Genomic DNA, 21,871 nt, shown 5'->3' on the forward strand with positions numbered 1-21,871 from the left:
TCTATCTATCTATCTATCTATCTATCTATCTATCTATCTATCTATCTATCTAGCTATCTATCTAGCTATCGCCCACAATCTATCTATCTATCTATCTATCTATCTATCTATCTATCTATCTATCACCAACACTCTATCTATCTATCGCCCTCTAGCTATCTATCTATCGCACTCTATCTATCTATCGATCGCCCTCTAGCTATCTATCACCATCACTCTAAATACTTATCTATCTATCACACAAAATCTATCTATCTATCTATCGCCCTCACACTATCTATCTATCGTACTCACTCGATCTATCTATTGCCCTCACTCTATCTATCTATCTATTGCCCTCACTCTATCTATCGCCCTCACTCGCTATCTATCTATCACTCCATCTATCTATCTAGCTAACAGACTCACTCTATCTATCTATCTATCTTATCTATCTATCTTATCTATCTTTCTAATCTATCTATCTATCTAATCTATCTATCTTATCTATCTATCTAATCTATCTATCTATCTATCTATCGCACTCACTCTATCTATCGCCATCACTCTATCTATCTATCACACTCACTCTATCTCTCTATCTAGATATCAACCTCACTCTATCTATCTATATATCTATCGATCTATCTATCTATCACCCTCACTCTATCTATCTATCGCCCTCTAGCTATCTATCGCCCTCTATCTATCGCCCTCACTCTATCTATCTATCTATCTATCGCCCTCCCTCACTCTATCTATCTATCGCCCTCCCTCACTCTGTCTATCGCCCTCCCTCACTCTATCACCCTCCCTCTATCTATCTATCGCCCTCCCTCTATCTATCGCCCTCCCTCTATCGATCTATCACCCTCACTCTATCGCCCTCCCTCGCTCTATCTATCACCCTCCCTCTATCTATCACCCTTCCTCTATCTATCTATCGCCCTCCCTCTATCTATCTATCACCCTCCCTCTATCTATCTATCGCCCTCCCTCTATCGCCCTCCCTCTATCTATCTATCGCCCTCCCTCGCATCACCACAGCATCACTCAGCACCACCACAGCATCACTCAGGGCACAACAACATCACTATGCGCTACAACAGCATCACTCGTCGCCACCACAACATCACTCAGCGCCACCACAGCATCAATCTGTGCAACCATTCAACAACAACTGGTTCAAATATGTTCTCTCAATGTTTCAAACTTTATTACAAATGTCACAAAAAGATGTTAATATTTCACTTCTGTTCTTGGATTTTCGTCACAATAAAATACACTAAACATAATCTTCACAAAAGTTATTTACAAAAGTTTAAGCCATTGCCATTATAAATTACAATAACTTTTATTTAAGTATTAATTATTTAAAAAAAATAAAAGCCATTGTTATTTGTAATATCAATACATCTAAGTCACGTAAATACAACACATATTGCCTTACAAATGCTATAAGTGTCACATTTGCGAAAGTTACAACTATTGGAATTGTAAATGACAAAGCTATTAATTTAGCTACTTTCAAAACCAACACATAAATACAAAATTTGGCATTTACAATACCAATAGCTCAAACTTTCCTAATGCGAGACCTATTGCATTGCAAATGCTTGTTTAAAAGGTGTCCTTTCCATCAGCCGCGTCCGGAGTCGGTCCGATATGGTTTTCGACGTCGAGTTTTGAAGTTAAGAGAGTTGTAGTGATTGCTATAAGTTTTCTGCTGGAGCGCAAAAAAGTTCATCCGAACCCAATGGCGGAAAAAAACAATCTGAGGATGGAGTGGATGCCCATGCGCACTGTTGTCCAGGGGAGGAGTCACCAATCTCGTGACCAAAGACTTCTTCCGAAGACAACAACAACCTGCAATCATCCGAGCCCAACACCAGATGGCGATCTTATCCTTAGTGTGTGATCTGCAGCTCATATGCCTCGAACATGTACTTATCATATCCAGATTATTTTTTGAATTCTAATACTAGACCACTGTCTGAATTTGTGAAAGGTGTTATGCCGGACACCTGTCCAAGAACCTTTGACGCCAATCTTGTAATCACTAGATTTTATCAAGCAAACAAAATAAAAAGATCAACCCTCTTAACTGAGCCCCACTGAGCTAGTTTAGCCCCAGTTGAGAACTGTGATGCTGACACATTATATCCCCTTGTAGTTCCTGTATCACAGAGATATTTCGAGCTTAGTGGAAATGGTACTCTGCCACAAATGTGGCAGAGTAACATGTGCACCAAACTGACTACCTGCAAGAGCCCCATGGACAAGAGGCAGTTAGTCCAAGTATCTATCTCAGTTTGTTCACCCTATTTATTGGGGACGTTCATTTGTACTTTTCTCCTGTGCTGGACGTCCAGGAAAAGCCTAGATTGAAGTCCCAAAACCTAATAAATGAAAAATAGCCCACTAATTCTGGGAGAAGAGTCTCAGGGTGCCAGGGCCATTATCACAAACTCTAGTGTTGGTAGTTTGTTTCTGAACAAAAGAGTTTGCAGAGTTTTGGGCCACTCAGTACAATTACAGTGCTTTCTGATGAGCTACCAAGCAGGCAGAGATCTCTAAAAATGGCAGGATGTAGTGCACCAAATCTGCAGAGTATATGACTTTGTTGCAATGGTGGAGTGGAGTACAATACACTAAAATGAAATTAATCCCTTGGTTGATATGCACCTTTATAATCCTGACATAAAAGCCACATCATTACAAGCAAGCAAAACCTTTCACTGAAAGGGATATTAAAGTTATCATAAGTGTTGTGATAATACAGGAATGTACTCCTACGAGTGCTTAAAAGTGGTTTTAAAACTGCAACATCATTTATACAAGTATTCCCAGAATGACCGTTGAAATAGTCAAAGAGCTACAATCTACAAGCGATTGAAAGCTGGAAAAGGTTGTAGTCCTATTATTTCTAACGTAGAGCATGGCACAAGTCTGTAATTGCAGTCTGTGCCTATTTGGCCATACTCCGCTAGTAATGGTACAATTAACTTCTCTGCCTGTAACATAAGTGAGCTGTGCACCATGTCAGTATGACAATAGGCTGCTACATCAAAGGTATTCTTTCGAATGTTTGCATGGTAGGAAATTGGCAGTGTAAAGCATTCTCATACAGGGTCTAAAAGGGTTATTAGAAAAGATAAACGATGTCCTCCAGGGGACCTCCAAAAAAGTGTTAAAAAACCAATGGCAATGGAAAATCATTACCTACCAATGCAGAGTGCATGATGGAGTTAAACACATGGACAAATGCCAAAACATCCTTCACACTGATTATAGTTGGTATCTAACATCACTGGTGCACCAGAGCGGCATTTCTTCTGGGTATCAGAAGCACACAATGCACAACAACCAACTCTAAAAATCCTAAAAGCTTTCCCATGGTGCCTGGTTTGGCATAGCAGCGAGAGAAGGACTGCAGAAATTAAGGAGCACTGCTGCCGATGCTACGATGACAGTGGGCCCATTGAGTGGACTGGGCGGCCTGCCTCGGCTCCACCTGCAACAGAGACCTGACTAACCTTTCTCGTGGTCATGGGGAGGGATGGACACAGCAGTGCTGGCCTGAACACATTGAGGCTGATGGACGGAGGCAGAGGGGTGAGCGCTTTGGACCACGCTTGAGTGTTGGCAGCGCTCGGGTCCCTCAGGACGACAAGGTGGCAGCAGAGGACTGCATCTGTGTTATACAGAATTGGCTTGTGCCCAGGCAGCTTGGACAGTGAACTGCTTGTTTAGAACCCAGCTAATACTGAAAGGGCTTGATAGTCTAGCGGTGGGTCTCCAGTCCCCATTGCTCAAGAAAGTGCTACGATCCCACACGGCCCGAGGGCTGAAGAGAGTGGAGTGAACTTGGTGTGCCAGACATCTAGCTGGCTCAGTGGACCTGGAGTACCCCTACTGCTGGGGCTACTGAGAGCGCCTGGTTGGTGGTACTGCGGGAGCAGCACGCAACTGGTATCTGTCCAACGTAGAGGTGCGTAGCCCCGGGGGACCACTTCATTGTGTGGTGCATTGAGACCCCTAATCCGACTCAGGTATGGGTAAAGACAGAGTGAAGCCGGGAGCCCAGCAGACAAAGATCAATCAATAGACTGCCATGGCCACCGGGGGCGGCCCACTAGCGGTGAGCATGAAGGGGGCCGGATGACCCACAAGGCCCCACGGGCGTACAGATTTTAGCAGCTATCTAGGCCAACAGTGCCAACATACAGGCCAAAGTAGACTCAGTATCTTTGAAAGTGAACCTATTGCGAATTGGCCGGTGTAAGGTGGTCTAGAGGTCCTTGACAGCAGGTTACAAAGCGTCAGGAGAAAGTGAGCACCCTAAAGTCCACACTTGCCACCCTGATGACCGAAACGCAGCGGCTCGAACTGTGAGCGGAGGATCACTCCAGGCTCTGCAATTTACAGTTTACAGAACTGTTTCTAGAACAATAACAACGGAAAACAATGTCAGACGCCGACTAGTCGAATGTCTTTGTGGTGGAACTTGCCCACAGAGCCCTGGTGCCACCCCTACCATCAGGGGGGCCACCAAGAACAACAATCGCCAAGATCCTCAGCTACAGGGACAGAGATTTTGTATTACAGACAGTTTACCGGCAGGTAGATCCCTCATTCAAGAACTGCATAATTTGGATCTTTCAAGATTACACACAGCATGTAAAGCAGATGTTGAAAATCTTTGGGCGAGTAAGAAAACTATGAGAGCCATGGGGTTAAAATATGTTGGTATACCCTGCAAAATTGAAGTTTGTGATGCCAGAGGAGGCATGGGACTGACTGGACATTCGGGGGGGACAGCAGAATCCCAGTGCCTGGCATAGGAGATACCCCCAATTGGTCGCTCAGCTCTTGGAGAGGAGCAGCCCGGGAGATGCCACGGCAGCCACAGGAGTGTGTCACGTTTAAGCACCTCAGTGGAGGTTAGGCAGGATGGCACACTGGATGTGGAAAGACAAAGGACGGAGAAAGTGGAAGCACGAGCACTGTTGTAAGCAGTCACATTGGTCCACATCCGAAGACAGTGGCTCATGGTGGTTGAGGACATTCTGGACCTCTCCAGCCGGTAGCCCCTGGGATGGAGCGAAGGCGCTGACGATTAGTTCAGGTGCCTGACAAGGTACTAGGGGCCAGCTGTACGACCCACCAATTTGCGGCCTGCAAATTGCATCGCATTTGTGACTCGTAATTTGCAACTCGCAAATTGTGATGTATAACAGTGTCTCAGACACTGTTTGCTATTCCTAATGGGGTCGCAAATTGCATGCCTCATGAATATTCATGAAGCAAGCGCAATGTGCGACCCCATAAGGAATGGCTAGCACTCCCAAGGATGGTGGCCTGCTGGGGCCAGCAGATCACCATGTCTGGGACTGCTTTTAAATAAAGCAGTATTTTCTTTTTTAACGCAGCCCGTTTTTTCAAGTGTTAAAGCGCAGGCACTGGGACCACTGCATGCTCTTTAAAAATATTGTCATACATACTCACAAAGGGGAAGGGATCCCCAGAGGACCCCTTCCCATTTGCAAGTGGTTTACCATCTACTTTAGGTGGTAAACTGCAAATGTTTTGCGGTCGCAAATGGGGTCGCAAAACAATTGTACATGGCATCATGACTCGCTAATAGGAAGGGATGCCCCTTCCTAACAACGGGAGTCGCAAAAGCAATTTTGCGAGTCAGTGACTCTCAAAATAGCATTTGTACATGCCATCACCCTTTTTAGCAGTTGCAAACGGGAGGATCTCCAGACAGTCCTGCAGGGGTATTTTGATAACCAGTGGAACTCTACCCAGTTGAGGGGTTCAGAGTGGGGCGTGAGGGAAGAAAGCCTATCTCGGGCCTGTGGCACTAGGAGGAGGTTAGAAGGGGCCCTACTACAAGGGAAGGAGGAACTAACCAGCCTGCAGCGCCAAGCGGGAAGGCAGGGAGCAGAGGGTGGGGCGCTGAAGGCAGCATGGCGCAACATGGAGAATATATGGGACACATTGGACTGTTATATAAGGAGAGACTATCGACAACGGCTACAACGGGTGGAAGATACATCTGGGAGACAGCTGGTGTGGCTGCTTAAGCCAGAAAGACCCCCCCGCTCCCCACTGATTTTATCCTTAATTCAGGCAGACGGAACAGCGATGGCTGAACAGACGGGCATTAACGCACTATTTAGAGTCCAACTGGTGGGTGTATACTAGGCACCAACAGTCGACACGAACCAAGAGGTAGGGGCCTTTCTTGACTGTGGCACATGGTAAAATCCGCTATCGAATCTATTCCGGTTTACTGGTCCCCAAGCTACTGGAGACGTTGCTAGAGGCTAGCCGTCGAGGCATGCTGCCAGTGCATATGTGAGAAGTGCTCATTGTACTGATCCCTGCTCCGGAAAAAGACAAGGGAGACACAGGGTTGTGTCTGCCACACTCCATGCTGAACGTGGATACGAAGAAACTTTCCAAGATACTAGCCATAAACCTACGACAGGTTGTGTCGAATCTGGTGGAGGATGAGATATGTGGGTTTAGGCCGGGGAAGGGTACTCATGACTCTTCGACACCTGTCCTACAAGATGCACTCGATTCAGGGGATGGAGCTGGAAGCAGCAATAGCGGCACTGGACATCGAGAAAGCCTTCGACGCCCTGGGTTGGGATAACTGTGGGAGGTGCTGAGGTGTATGGGAGTGGAATTGGAATTCTTGTCCTGGGCGTGCCTTCATTACGCCTAGCCAGCTGCATGAGTGCGGACGGGAAGGGTGGTGTCCGAGGTTTTCTCTGTGGGGAGGGGTACAAGACAAGGATGCCCTCTTTCACCGCTCCTCTTTGCCCTGGCAATGAAACCCCTGGAGGCGTGCCTATGGCAGGACCTGGGTGGGTAGGGTGTGCGCTTCGGGACTACAGTGCATACTGTTTCGATGTATGCTGATGACAGTCTCCTCTACCTGTGCGGGCCAGGGGACTCGATACCGGTAATGTAGGAAGTGTTGGAGGACTTTGATAGTGCATCCGACCTACGCATCAATTGGCACAAGGAAGTGATTTTCTCGTTTGCACATCTGGGCATTCGTATCTGCAGTAGTATTATATGGCTGGACTCCTGCAATACGCAGCATTTAGGTGCGCAGATGAAACCAATAGAGAAAAACGCCTGCTGGCAGGTTTGGTGGAGGACAGCCATCTCCCCAGGCTACTGATGTGCGGCACTGGAGGGTCAGCGGACTGCCCACACATTGTGAAACAAGTCTGGTAACAGATGGTGATTAAATCTTACAAAAATCACTGTAGAGAGGCTTCTCCCGCTTTGTTGGCTGAAGCCTTTTCACCAAGTGCAATTCACTGATTGATATGACACAGAGGCTGGCAGGCGTCAGCCAAACAGTGGGGGACCTAAACTTGAATGGCAACTTTGTTACTATGACGGAGGCGACCACCCCTTTCCAGGTAGCACCATGACAGTTTCTGCAGTATGCCAAGCTTTCCTGCACGGCCCGGGGGATCTGGTTGACCCTTCTGGAGGAACCGGAGGAATACCATACACTTAGCATCATACTGGATCCAGGCATCCAATTTCCCGACTATCAGTGGCATTGAAGGCTGATAAATACATTGATATGGGACTTGTCTGCAATTGCTGGTCAGCGGACATGAAAAGCCCTCTCACAGATGCCGAATAAAAGTGTGCCTGTGCCCATGTGAAGAACACCATTAGTAAGGCATGCTTTAAACCAATGCATCTTTATTACCTGAACCGAGCGTACCTCATACCAAAGAAGTTGCATAGGATTTTCCTAGGTGGTGCAAAAAAAAAAAAGGGGGCAAAACCAGTGGACTAAATAAGTTAACCCAGGCACCAGACACCGAAACTAGGAAAATTCAGTTGTTTTAATGGCCAGTCATCAAATGAAACTTTTTTTTTTTTTCGGGCACAGGGCCCACCTAAAAAAAAGACACCCAAACTAGGCCCCCAATTGCAGAAGCAACCCCTACACACCAACACTTCAGTTCCAGCTTGGACAATTGTTTTTAAGATTTAGATTTTTAAAGTCTTAAGCAAACTCAGTGTGTCTTTTTACATTTCGCTTTCTTTTTTCCTCTTTTATAGCATACTGTAATGATAGTATATTGTAATGATTTTAATTAATTGAACAATACATACATACATAGATGGTGCAGTTCTAGATGTAATGGGTCCCCAGTCCATTTTCTCTATATGACATGGAGCGGACACTCAGGGAGATCACAGGAAACAAGTTGGAAAGCACGGTGCACCAATTCCTGCTTGGGCTTTTACCGCTCCCAAAGAAAGAAAATGAGACACAGATTTGCAATTCTAGGGCTGGTATTGGCCCAGAGACACTGGTTAAGTTCCACGTCCCCTCCAAGGTACAAATGGTTGTCAGACCTGAGTGAGTGATCTACGGAAGAGGAATGTAGACTGAGAAGACTGCTGACTGATGAGATGAATGGGAACTGGAAATATGAGGCGAAATAGTGGAGTGGCTGGGGGACGTGGGTGAGATGAATTATGGCCACCAACGGCCGCTCCCCGAGTTGGCAATGGTGAACCCTTAGATACGAGTGAGTACGGGAACCAAATGCGGTCCCTCCTCCCATTGGGTAGGGATTGGCATACCGAGTCAAGATGGACCTAGCAGTCCACGCCAGACCTATTGAAAACTGTAAAGTGTAGTACTTGAAGTTGATATGTGGGTCACGGACTCCCACACGGTGAGAGTTGATCTGGGAATCTTAGTCGATGTGGTATTGAATAGGTCATTGTATCTGAAAATGCTGCAATTTTCAATTGTGTTTGATGTTTTTGTATTGACATGGAAAATGCTAATAAACACAAGTAGAAGAAAAAATAAAAAACAAAAAAGCTTCATCTAAGCAGCGGAATCCATGCCAGTTGATGCGTGATCTAAACCTGAAGCTATTCCTGACATCTAAGGGGAAAAAGGAAAGGATTACATTTCAAAATATTTCTGTAAAAAATATGTGTACAGTCAAAAACAAGATTTCCATTCCCTGCACCACACATTAGGTAGCATTTGGAAAGCAGTGGGTTTATGCTTAGGTACTTTAATGTAACATACAACTGCAAGATAATTTTACAATTAATATGATCATTCAGCAAAAAGGTACACCTTTGTTAACTGAACAAATGGACAACGGTAGTAGAACGGAGCCCCCAAAACACACAAAGCAAAAACAGCTCAAAAATATTTGTGAACATTTTGATAACTTACCCTTCAGCTTCATCTGCTTCGGTAGTCCACCTCAAAGATATAGAGAATGGAACTACATCAGTGACTGAAAACTCTCTCACTTTAAATGCTGGAGAGAGAATGGCACACTGAAAGAAAATATAACCACTGAAATCTAGCTACTAAAAACTATTTCCAGGCAAAAGCAATACATCAATATCACATCTATTAGCAGCAGACCAAGTTTTCAACACAAAAAAAATTTAAACAAATTATTCTTATGGTGATTTGGCTAATTTTAGCTCCTCATCCTTTAGAACCTGATTTGAAATAATTGTAACAGCAGGTTGAAATGGATTACTTGGGTTATTAACCAATAGTACATTTGTAGATTTCAGCTACAGAGAGCTTTAGCTGTCTGTAGTCAGATATATTATTTCCAAGACATAAACTATACTTAATAAGCAATTTGGGTCAGCCTATGGCACATAATTGGATGTTTTGTGTCTATCTCAGCTGTCTGCTCTTGAGTAAATGGCGTCCCTCTGAATTTTTCTCTCTCTAGCAGCATCTTGCCATACAGCCAGAATAGTATGCTAAATGGCCCTTATGAGCAGTGAGCCATGCCTTGCCCATTGAAATATTATGTCACTCACGTACCTGGAGCCATAAAAGTGATCCCTCTGTCTCCATTTGTCCTCCTTACCTCTCACTCCATGTTCATACACTCTTCACTCCCCCCTCCCCTGTCCATCTTCTCATCCCACTGGCCCTGGCAAAATTCTAAAATTATTTTTTTATTTTTTTGAGGGGTCTAAGTGCTGCTGGGCACTCCCTTTCTTTCTCATATATCACTTGCATTTAATTTTGACTTTTTTCACATTGCAATTTATAATTCGAACATAGCAGTCTGCCATTTTAGAACAGTAAATTATAAAAGGCCGCTAAGCGTCATGATGCATACAAACACGTGTCATGGTACACAAGTGCAGATGTGTCAAGATGCATGGGTTTGCATCAGAAGCCATCTTGGAATGGGTTTTCTTTAGAAGCGAACCCATAGCAAGAATGTAAGCCATTTGAGCCCCTGGCCTTGACGAGTATCTTTTTGAACTAAGACATATTTGCTTTGCCAATTCTTGTTTCAGTTTTAGGGTATTGTGGATTCAGATACTGAGCATCACCCAAATATCTAGTGCCTGGACTCCATAAAATATTTTGTTCACTTTTTTATTGACCAGAAAACCACTTAGCGTGCCATCTTTAGACTGTATTTTACTGTCTTCGTGTGAATTGATATTATATGTCTACAGTCATTAGGCTTACACTTTTCTTTTAATAAGCAAACGGAGGATGGAAATCCTGTGGTAATTTCAGTTTCTGCAGGATAAATATCTGTATGCCACATCTTAATAAAAAAAAGTGAAGTGTAGTCAAAATAACATTCAGTTCTCAACTCGCAGTAAGAACTGTGAGCAATGTGCACAGTTCACACAGCAAAAAAATGCACATGTGGGGTAAAGTGCAAGACAAATGCATTCAAGGATTACTGTCAATGGCCAAAAGACGTTAACACTATAAAATGAATTGCCCCAACAGTGCTCATGAAAGCAATTTTCACAACAACTGAGTTTTTAAGAGGTAGGGCCTGCCTTCTGGGATGCCAGGGAACCCTCACCCACCTCTGCACTCCAGCTCCTCTTGCCACCCAGACGACCAACAGCGCACTTGACTTGCCCAGCTGCATCCTCCTCAACATGCTCATCCTCTACAAACATGCCACAGAAATGTGGGACCTCCTCGACTCAGTCTCTCCAATATCACCTTCCTCAAGGAAACCTGGACTAACCCCAGCACCTGCTCAACTAGACTCCCCTCACCACAGACGACACACTCAAGACCATGAAGAGTATCCAGTACGGAGCCCCCTTGGACACTTGCCCGTACCACATCTTCCACAGAGCAGCCACCTCCATTGCCCCCGAGCTTCGCTACACCATCAACTGCTCTATCGAGACCGCCACCTTTCCAGATATCTAAAAACACGCCGAGATCAACCCCCTGCTGAAGAAGTCATCCACCGACAAGACAGACCTCAAGAATTTCAGACCCATCTCCCTGCCCTCCTTCCCAGCCAAGGACATAGAGAAGTCCTCCAACGCTGAACTATACAGGTTCATCTAAGTGAACCACATCCTGGACATCATCAAATCCGGCTTCCGCAACAACCACAGCACCAAGACTGCACTCCTCACCGCCACAGATGACATCCGCTCCCTCCTCAAGTGGGGCGAAACCGCAGCCCTCATCCTGCTAGATCTCTTGGCCGCCTTCGTTACAGTCTCCCCACACACCCTAATCACGAGACTCTACAACGCCGGAATCTACAAAAAGACCCTGGACTGGATCTACTCCTTCCTCACTGGCAGAACACAGCGAGTCAGACTACCTCCGTTGCTCTCAGAACCCACAGATATCCGCTGCCGAGTGCCCCAGCGCTCCTCCGTGAGCCCCACCCTCTTCAACGTCTACATGGCCCCCCTCTCTGCCATCGTCAGGAACCACAGACTCAACATAGTCTTCTACGCCGATGACACCCAGCTGACCCTCTCCCTCACCAACTAACCCACGGGCGCCAGAATAACCTTCAACAGCTGGATGAAGGCAGTTGCCACCTGGATTAAAGATAGTTGCCTCAAACTCAACTAGGACAAGACCGAAGTACTCATCTTGGGTCCCACCCCCTCAGATTGGGACGACTCCTGGTTGCCCGCCGCACTGGGAACCACCACCCCCGCTCCCCCCAATGGGTCACGCACATAACCTCGGCATCATATTGGACTCCTCACTCACAATGAACTGTCAGGTACACTCCGTGTCATCATGCTTCCACATGCTCCGCCTACTTCGAAAGACATTCAGATGGATCCCCAGCGCATCCTGAAAGATCACCCACGCACTCATCACCAGTAGACTCTACTACAGCAACACACTCAATGCCGGCATCACCCAGAAACTCCTCAGGAAACTACAGAGCGTTCAAAATGCCACAGCCAGACTAGTTCTCAACATCCCCCGCCACAGCCACATCACCAAACACCTCTGAGAACTGCACTGGCTCCCATTCAAAAAAAGAATCACATTCAAGCTCCTCACAATGTCTACAAAGCACTCCAACGCAGGACCAGCATACCTGAACCGCTGCCTCTCATTCCACGTAGGCGCAAGACACCTTTGCTCCTCTCAACTAGCACTGGCCACCGTCCCACGGATCCACAAGACCAGAGCTGGAGGAAGATCCTTCTCCTACCTCACCGCCAAGACCTGGCCCACCTGCCTCTCCACCTCAGGCAATATCTGTTGCTGACCTAATTCAGGAAGGATCTCAAGACGGATTAGTTACTTACCTGTAATCCCGGTTCTCTTCCAGGGGTATCCTCATCAAAGTCATAAGCATTAGAATATTCCCGCCCATGACCGGGACCCCGGAAACACTATATTATATGTGCCCCACATATATATATATCCATATATATCCATATATATATATATATATATATATATATATATATATATATATATATATAAATAAGCAATTGCAGCCTAATAAACACCAGAGCTGAATCATGCTGTAAGGAATTTCCACCATACATGAGAAAACATGCATTAGAAACAGGAGAAACAACAACAAAAATGTGTTTAGAAACTGTTTTAATGCTCAGCAAACAGTAGAAACTCTCTGAAAATCACTGAAAGCATAGGAAGCTCCCAGGCTGCATTGCAAATACCCAGTCTAAAAAGACTGAAAAGCTAACCTGTAGCTGCATAGCAATAAACTGACACCGTGCCTTTAAGGCACTCCTGACACCCAGCTTCCCATCATGCCTCAGTGGTGACAGTTAGGTCAGTTGTTCTTTGCGGAGACTGAAAAAGCCATGGTAAAAAGAGTTAACAATATCTCCAAAATATAACAGTCCCTTTGCCCGGGGAGGCGGGAGGGTTGCTTATGACTTTGATGAGGATACCCCTGGAAGAGAACTAGGATTACAGGTAAGTAACTAATCCTTCTCTTCCAGGGGATCCTCATCAATAGTCATAAGCATTAGAATAGAATAGCGAGCCTCACCTCATCTCCCTGCGGGCAAAGGAGAACACAGAAATGTGATAAGTAAGTATAGAAAACCAAGCTCGGATAGAGCAAAAAAGAAAAACTATCCAAACAGGTTCCTCAAGGAAGCTTGGCCTACTAGAGCATCAGTCCTGGAATCAGATTCTAGGCAGTAGTGCCTTGTAAAGGTATGAACCGATTTCCAGGTTGCAGCCTTGCAAATCTCTGACATTGGGACGTCATGTAAGAAAGCAACTGTGGCCGCTTTCCCCCTAATGGAATGCGCCTTAGGAGGCAACGGTAAGGGTCTTTTCGCCAGCTGGTAAGCTAAGGTAATGCAGGATACAATCCATCTCGAAATGGATCTCTTAGCGGATGGGAAGCCCGTTCTCAAGGCGCCATAATTGACAAATAACTGATCTGTCTTCCTTATGCCCTTGGTACTCTCTAAGTAGAATTTAAGCACCCTCTTGAGATCTAAGGAATGAAGCGACCGCTCAGCCGGGGTCGCTGGATTTGGGAAAAAAGATGGAAGGGAAATGGACTGATTGATATGAAAATCAGACACCACCTTCGGGAGAAAAGATGGATGTGCCCTTAAAATTACTCTGTTATGGTGGAAAACAGTGTAAGGTTCATTGGTACACAGCGCTTGGATCTCGCTTACTCTGCGTGCTGATGTAATGGCTACCAGAAAAGCGGCCTTCCAAGACAAATGCTGCAAGGAAGCTCTATGGATTGGCTCAAAAGGAGGGCCCATCAATTTAGATAACACCAGGTTCAACTCGGAGGCGAAGAGTTTCGAACAGGGGGATACACTTTCTTCAACCCCTGTAAGAAGTCCTTGACCACCTGCATTTGGAAAAAAGAGGGCTGACTAGGTGATCTCCTGTACGCCGTAATGGCAGATAAATGCACCCTGATAGAAGCATACTTTAAGCCCGATCTTGCTAAGTACAGCAGGTAAGGGAGAATGACATCCTCCTGCCGCTTTGTAGGATCAAGGTGATGTTCTCTACACCAAAGAAAAAACCTCCTCCACTTAAACGCATATGACGCTCTTGTGGAGGGTCTTTTCGCTTCTTTCAAAATATGCATGCAATCAGGAGGCAGCTTCAAATGTCCGTATTGCAGGACCTCAGGAGCCATGCTGTCAAGTTCAGTGAGGGAAGGTTGGGATAAAGAATCTCCCCGCCCATCTTGGTCAGCAGGTCCGGCCTGCAAGGTAGTCTCCTGTGTGGAAGTACCGACAGATGAAGAAGGTCCGGGTACCACCACTGCCGTGGCCAGTCTGGAGCTATCAGAATCATCGTCATGCTGGATCTGAGTAGCTTGGACACCACCTTCGGGATCAGGGGCAGAGGAGGAAAGGCGTAGGCAAATGTCCCTGACCAGTCCATCAAAAGCGCATTCCCCCTTGTCCCTGGACGGTGGAATCTGGACGCGAAGGCGTGGCATTTTGTGTTTTCGTCGTCTGCGAATAGATCTATTTCCGGACGACCCCAACGATGGAAAAGGTCCGCCACTACCTCGTCGTGTGGCACCCAGTCTGGTTGATCTTCGAAGTGCCTGCTGAGTGCGTCTGCCTTAATATTTAGCTCTCCTGGAAGGTGTACTGCCACCACCGAGAGGTTCCGGGCGAGAAGCCAGTGCCAGATCGCCTGTGACTCCAGGGAAAGAGGACGCGACCGAGTTCCACCCTGTTTGTTTAGGTAAAACATGGTCGTCGTGTTGTCGGTCTGGACCAGGACCGAATCGGACTCGATCGCCGGTAGGAAAGCTTTCAGAGCAAGGTGGACTGCTCGTAGCTCCAGCATATTGATGTGGTAGGTCTGTTCCTTCGCCGACCACCGTCCTTGTATCTGAAGGCACCCCATGTGTGCCCCCCAGCCTTGCAGAGATGCGTCTGTCACCACCGATTGCACTGGAAGTGGCTGGTGAAAAGGGACTCCCACCATCAGTTTCCGCTGCTGAGTCCACCATGTGAGGGAGGATCTCGCCGCCCGGGAGAGACATATCTGATCTTCCCAGCGACCTGTTGACTGATCCCACTGGTCCTCCAGAGTCTGCTGCAAAAGCCGCATCCTCAGCCTGGCGTTGGGAATGAGAAAGATGCAGGACGCCATGGATCCTAGTAGGGATGCCACCTGCCGGACTGTCGGATTCTGCACCTGGAACAGAAGCCTGCACTTCTGTCTCATCAAAGACAGTCTCTCCTCCAAAGGATCCGCTCTTCCCACGCTTGTGTCCAGAACGGAGCCGAGGTAGTGGATGGTCTGGGAGGGCTGCTGCACTGACTTCTCCATGTTGACATGAGGGCCGAGATCGTGCAACTGTTGTAGACAGATCCGGAAGTCGTGCCCCACCTGCAGCGGGGATGGACCTTTCAGCAGCCAGTCGTCTAAGTATGGATAGACGAAGAGTCCTTTTCTGTTAAGACAAGCTGCCACCACTGCCATGCATTTGGTGAAGACTCGCGGGGCCGACTTGAGTCCAAAGGGAAGGACCTTGTATTGATAATGCTTGTGGCCGACCACAAACCGTAGGTACTTGCGATGACGTTTTGCAATGGAAATGTGGAAGTACGCATCTTGGAGGTCCACCGAACACATCCAATCCCCCACTTGAGGATGTGGACCTATTTGGTGAAGGGCCAACATGGAAAAGTTCTCCTTCACTATGACTTTGTTCAGAAGTCGAAGGTCCAGGATCGGTCGAAACTTGTGCTCCTTTTTTTTGGGGGGGACAAGAAAGTATCTGAAGTAAACTCCTTCTCCCCTTTCAGAGGGCGGAACCTCTTCTATAACCTGCTTTTGAAGAAGAGCCCTCACCTCCTGTCGAAGCAGCTGTAACTGGTGAGGACGAGATTTTTTCAGAGGTACGTCCTTTGGAAGCGCCCGGAAACGTAGCGCGTATCCATTGCGCAGTATATTTAGCACCCAGCGATCTCTGCCAGATGATGTGAAGCACTTCCTCCCACTGGAGTGGGCAACGGTGGCAGAGGAAGCCACTGCTCATGGCTTCCCTCCCGCTCTCGCCATGGTAGAGGACTGCTGCTGGTGACCCCCTCTACCTCTGTTGGACTTTCTTCCCCGAAACTGGGACATCCCCTGGCTCTTGTTCTGGGACCACTGAGGGGTTTGAACCCTCTGCTGAGGCCCCTTGAGCTAGTTGGATTTGTAGCGGCGTCTAAATTCCTTCTTTTTCTCCAACCCAAACGCCTTGAGGGTGTCCAACTCGGTCTTCATTCTATTCATCTCTTCATCTGCGTGTGTGCCGAAGAGAGAAGAGCCAGAGAATGGGAGGTTCAAGATCCTCTGCTGCGCATCTGGTTTTAGATCTATCAATCTGAACCAGGACGATCTCCTGGCGCATATTCCATGCGCGTAAGAGTGCGCTGATAGCAACGCACCGTCTGCCGCTGTGCTAATCACTTTATTTGCCACTAACGATCCCTCAGGGGCTATCTCGTCGAAATCCTTTTGGTCTTCCTTTGGGAGCTTGGTTTTGAACCGCTCCAAAGAGTCCCAGAGAGCTCTGTCATAACGACCAAGCAACGCAGCCGCGCTGGTGACCTTAAGGGATGCCGCCGCAGAAGTGCAGGCTTTGCGACCCCATGAGTCCTGAGACCTGCTCTCTTTATCCAGTGGAACAGAAGAGGTGGCCGCTACAGCATGCGTCTTCTTTGCTGCCGCCACGATGACTAAGTCTGCAGGGGGATCCACCTTAACGAAGACCGGATCCGAGGTAGCCGGCTTATATTTCTTTAGGATGCGAGCCGGCACCACTTTGATGGTTGCTGGAGTTAAAAAAGTGTCCATGACCGGGTCAAGGATCCCAGGAACCAATGGAAGCAAAGGCGAGAGGCAGCCTTCTGATGAAGATTTTCAAAAATCACTGTCGTCGTTACTTGCGGGACAGACATCTCAATGTTCAGCTTCTGAGCACCCCTCTGCAGAACCTCATGGTAAGTATTAATGTCATCTATGGGAGAGACCCTGGAAACTGGGCTTTCCGATAGTGTGGGGGAATAATCCCTCTTGGAGGACCGGGTAGAGGAAGTCGAGGAAGTAGATGGTGTTCTTCTACTTCGCCGATGAGCACGGCGCCTCCTTTCTCTTGATCTGGCTGCGCGTTCCTCTCGCCTGGGGGAACGCAGTCTATAGTGCCGTCTCTCAGGGGAACTCTCATGTCTGGTTGGACTCACTCTGTCCACTTCGCCCACCAATCTCTGAAGAGGAGATGTATGACCCAGACCAGCATACTCCTGCATTCGCCTTGTCGCCCCTGAGTCCTGCCAGTGACATAAGGGCAGCTGCCATCTTGGGGACAACTGAATAGCCGAAGGGGCCTGCTTTTGTCTTCCGGAGTGGCTGACCTTGAAGAAGTCCTCCTGGAAGAGTGAGAGGACGAATGGCGCGAGGCTGACTCCGTCACCAGGACCACCGATCCATCCCTAGACCTCACCGAGGCCTGTCTCGACGTCGAGCGTGCTCTCGACGTCGAACCTGTACGCATTCCAGACGTCGATCTTGGCTCCTGACTTCTCGCTAGTTGGACCTCCCGTCTGCTCGACGTTGAACGCCGTCTCGACGGCGACCGGTGCCGATAAGAAGCAGGTGAAGAATGCTGCCTCGACGTCGAACGGCGATGAGAAGCCGACGATGAAGGGACTCTCTCTCTCGACGCCGAGCGTCGTATGGCCGACGGCGGAGATGTGTTCAATCTCGATGTCGAAGGTTTGCGGAGGGGTATTTTTTGCCCTTGACGCTGAACGCCGTCGAGACGACGACGGAGACCTCATCCTCGACGCCGATCGTTGCCGAGTTGACGACGGCGGAGGAGTCTTCACTCTCGACGTCGATCGCTGATGGGACTGCGATGACAGAAGTGAGCCTGCCCTCAACGCCGAACATCGAGCCGACGACGGCGGGGGGCCTTCGCTCCTCGACGCCGATAGTCGCCGAGTTGACGACAGCGGAGGGTCTCTGCTCCTCGACGCCGATCGACGCCGGGTTGACGATGGCAGAGGGGTCTTGTCTCTCGACGCCGATCGTTGCCGGGTTGACGCCGGCGGAGCCCGAATCTTCAACGCCGACGACGTACCTTTTCTGGATGGCGAGCCCGCTGTCGAAGGTCTTTTCTTGGATAAATGACTCACCGGAAGATCTTCCCTCAGCGCCGAGCCCGACGCTGAAGCAGAAGGACGCAAGGACTTGCTTCTAGAAGGCGTTCTAGATCTCTTGGAGCCCTTCCTTACCGGAGATCTTCCTCTAGATGATTTATCTCCCAGGCCATACAGGCAAATTCTTTCCCTGTCCTTTAAGGTTCTTCTGGACAGGTTCTGGCAGTGAGGGCAGGTCTTAGGATCATGATCCTCAGGTAGACAAAGAATACAGACCTCATGAGAATCTGTTTTGGCCTTCTTTTTACCACAAGAAGGGCAAGAGTCAAAAAGAGATGGCATTTTATGATGTTAAGAAAATGCCCAAACCTGTCAGAAAAAACAACTTCTTACTTCAAAAGATGAAAAACGTTGAAGTAATAAAAGTTGTGAAAAGTGAAAAGATTTTCTGACAAAAAGCAGAAAAGAGTGGAGCTGTGTTGCCAGGATCCTTCCTGAAGGAGCCAGAAAGAACAACTGACCTACCTGTCACCCCTGAGGCATGATGGGAAGCTGGGTGTCAGGAGTGCCTTAAAGGCATGGTGTCAGTTTATTGCTATGCAGCTACAGGTTAGCTTTTCAGTCTTTTTAGACTGGGTATTTGCAATGCAGCCTGGGAGCTTCCTATGCTTTCAGTGATTTATGAGAATTTCTACTGTTTGCTGAGCATTAAAACAGTTTCTAAACAATTTTTTGTTGTTGTTTCTCCTGTTTCTAATGCATGTTTTCTCATGTATGGTGGAAATTCCTTACAGCATGATTCAGCTCTGGTGTTTATTAGGCTGCAATTGCTTTTTTGTATATATATATATGTATATATATATGGATATATATATGTGGGGCACATATAATATAGTGTTTCCGGGGTCCCGCGCATGGGTGGGAATATTCTAATGCTTATCACTATTGATGGGGATCCCCTGGAAGAGAACTGTCTCTTCAACTGAACCCCTGTGCCCAGACGGATCAGCAACCCCTCGTGCCTCTCCTCCACCTCCCCCCCAGCACCTCGAGACCCTCACGGGTGAGTAGCCGCACTATATACACCCTTGATTGATTGATCACGGAAATTCCCAAACACTGGAGACACTCAAACATACAGGGAAAGTTGCTTACTGGAGCAATGTCAGGGACAATTATCTTTAAAGTAACTAGAATGTGCTGGCTAACATTTTTATCATCCAAGGTACAACTCTGATAAACTTCCTTTGGCCAAATGATTTTTTTTTTTTTTTTAAATAGAGTAAATGCTGTACATCAAATGCTAAAAAGGTTACCGACCTGTAACTGGAGTCCTCCGATACTTGTTAATATTCCCAGACATCAGGCTGGGAACTGTCGGTAGTCAATGTTAACATAGCAGTTTACATGCACCCTAATACTGACACAGGCTAAAACTATCTGTAGCACATCCACCTCATTTTATGACCTGAACTTTGGCTACGGAAGCAAGGACGGGGGCAGGTGCAAGTTGCACGCACACCAGACTATACAAGTCGCTTCTTGGTGTATCGTTCTTGTTAACTGTAGGTCGTTTATCCTAACTTTCTGGAGGGTTACCTCAAGCTTACACATGGTGCACACTATTAGGTAGTGTTTTCTGATGGCGGTGAGATGTCAATGGGCACCTTATCACCTATTCACTTTGTGAGGGGTTTAATATAGTATAGAGCTCCTCACCTTGTGGAGAAGATTAGGTCACAAGTTTTTGATTCAGGTCCTGACAAAATGCCAATAGATTATTACTCAACTAAATAAGGCATAAAACATGTTGAGATTGATTTCAGAACCCAGCACAACAGGAGGTCTATAGGTGACCAATGCTGTTGCAAACAGAGACAGGGATCATTATTTACAGATCTCAATGTAATTTTTGTTTTAATCGCAACATTGACCAGTGAGATCACATTACATATATTGATACATATAGTCCATGGGTGATTTTAACCTCACAATTTTGCAAGACTTCTCACTTACTGGATGCACTTTCCACAGTCTAGCTTTGTTTATCAAGCATCTTGAAAAAGATCCCAAGTTAAGTGCCCCCTTTTGAGGATCGTCAGGCATTGCAGTGCACAGCCCAATGATGAACCATGTCACCTGCGGGTGAGTGTGGGCAATTGTTCCTAATGACACATGCTCCTTAAAAACCTGCCAACAACTAGAGATAATATCTCTCTGGCTGTGCATACAGAAAAATGTACTTAGGTTAGTCTAATACCCAGATTGATAGACTGAGACCAACAACCACCGAGGCTCAAATTGCCAGATTTTCAAAGTTTGTGACAAGAAATTATTTGGAGCCTCATATACATAGAAGACAGCAGATCACAAGTGAATCTATGAAAAATATCAATAATGCGAAACTGATATTACAGCTAAGGAATTGTTTCTTACCTGTATAACGTTTCCAAAAGAAAATCTTCTCTATAGGGTCTTTATGTAAGGAGACCTGGAGATATGCTACTGCCCTAGCAATGAGATCTTGATAAGATGAAACATGACCAGGGGGTGAGGGTCTGGCCAGGTAGAAATTTGGGTCAGTATCACGCGGGGGATCAATGTTATAACTATCCCAAGGATTTTTGAGCTGTGGAAAAGCATCATATATACCCCCCAATAATCATCAGTGGAAGACTGTGGAGACCATGTGGTGTATTGTCCCCTGGCTCATCTTGGGAATTTATTTATTTAATCATTTATAAAGTTTTAAATAGCGCGAACATGACCCAAGAGGGTGTCACAGCGCTTTACATTACACTGATTTGAAAACATTAGAAGATTGGGGTAATATACATACATTCGATATTCGACAGTCAATACAAAAAAGGTAGACATTGGTATATAGGATAACATATGAGGGATGTGAATTTGTTCATTTGAAGCATTATTACTTCTTTTTTGAAGGAGGAAAAGGAAGAGATTCTGCGTACATCTGGAGGTAAGGAGTTCCAAATCTTCGGTGCGATACCTGAGAATGCTCTGCAAACGGTTCTCTTTTTGTGGAAGGATTGTGGTTTCAGTAGTAGTGAACTCGCACATTGCGATTGTCTGCATCCTCCCAACCGCTCTAGCTTTTGTGCTAAGTAACTGAGGGTATTGCTATGCAGGGCTTTGAGTCATGCAGGTGATCTTTAGTTGGATTCTTGCCTCGTAGGGTAGCCAGTTCAGATCTTTCAAGGTCTGAGAAATGTGGCTATATCTTTTTGACCCAGAAACCAGTCTGGCCGCAGCGTTAAGAGATGCCCTCAGCGGGGCCAGCTTGTATTTGGGAAGACTGCATAGAGTGGAGCTTCCATAGTCCATTCTTGGTAGCACTAGGGCTTGTACCGCCATTTTTAAGTCGGTCTGTGGGAGGAAGGGTTTAAGTTTCCTAAAGACGCTCATCTGATGATTAACT

The 21,871-nt window shown here is 46.8% G+C and overlaps 1 protein-coding gene across 1 annotated transcript in view; it reads right to left on the minus strand.

Moving 5' to 3' along the window:
- HSPH1 (heat shock protein family H (Hsp110) member 1) overlaps positions 1–21,871 on the minus strand; it is a 702,844-nt gene that overhangs the window by 483,759 nt on the left and 197,214 nt on the right. Inside the window, exon 9 of the mRNA XM_085621665.1 lies at positions 9,242–9,348. Coding sequence (XP_085477791.1) covers positions 9,242–9,348 — 107 coding nt within the window. The remainder of the gene's footprint in view (positions 1–9,241; positions 9,349–21,871) is intronic.

Source organism: Triturus cristatus, chromosome 8 (genome assembly GCF_964204655.1).
Source record: "Triturus cristatus chromosome 8, aTriCri1.1, whole genome shotgun sequence".
NCBI lineage: Eukaryota > Metazoa > Chordata > Amphibia > Caudata > Salamandridae > Triturus > Triturus cristatus.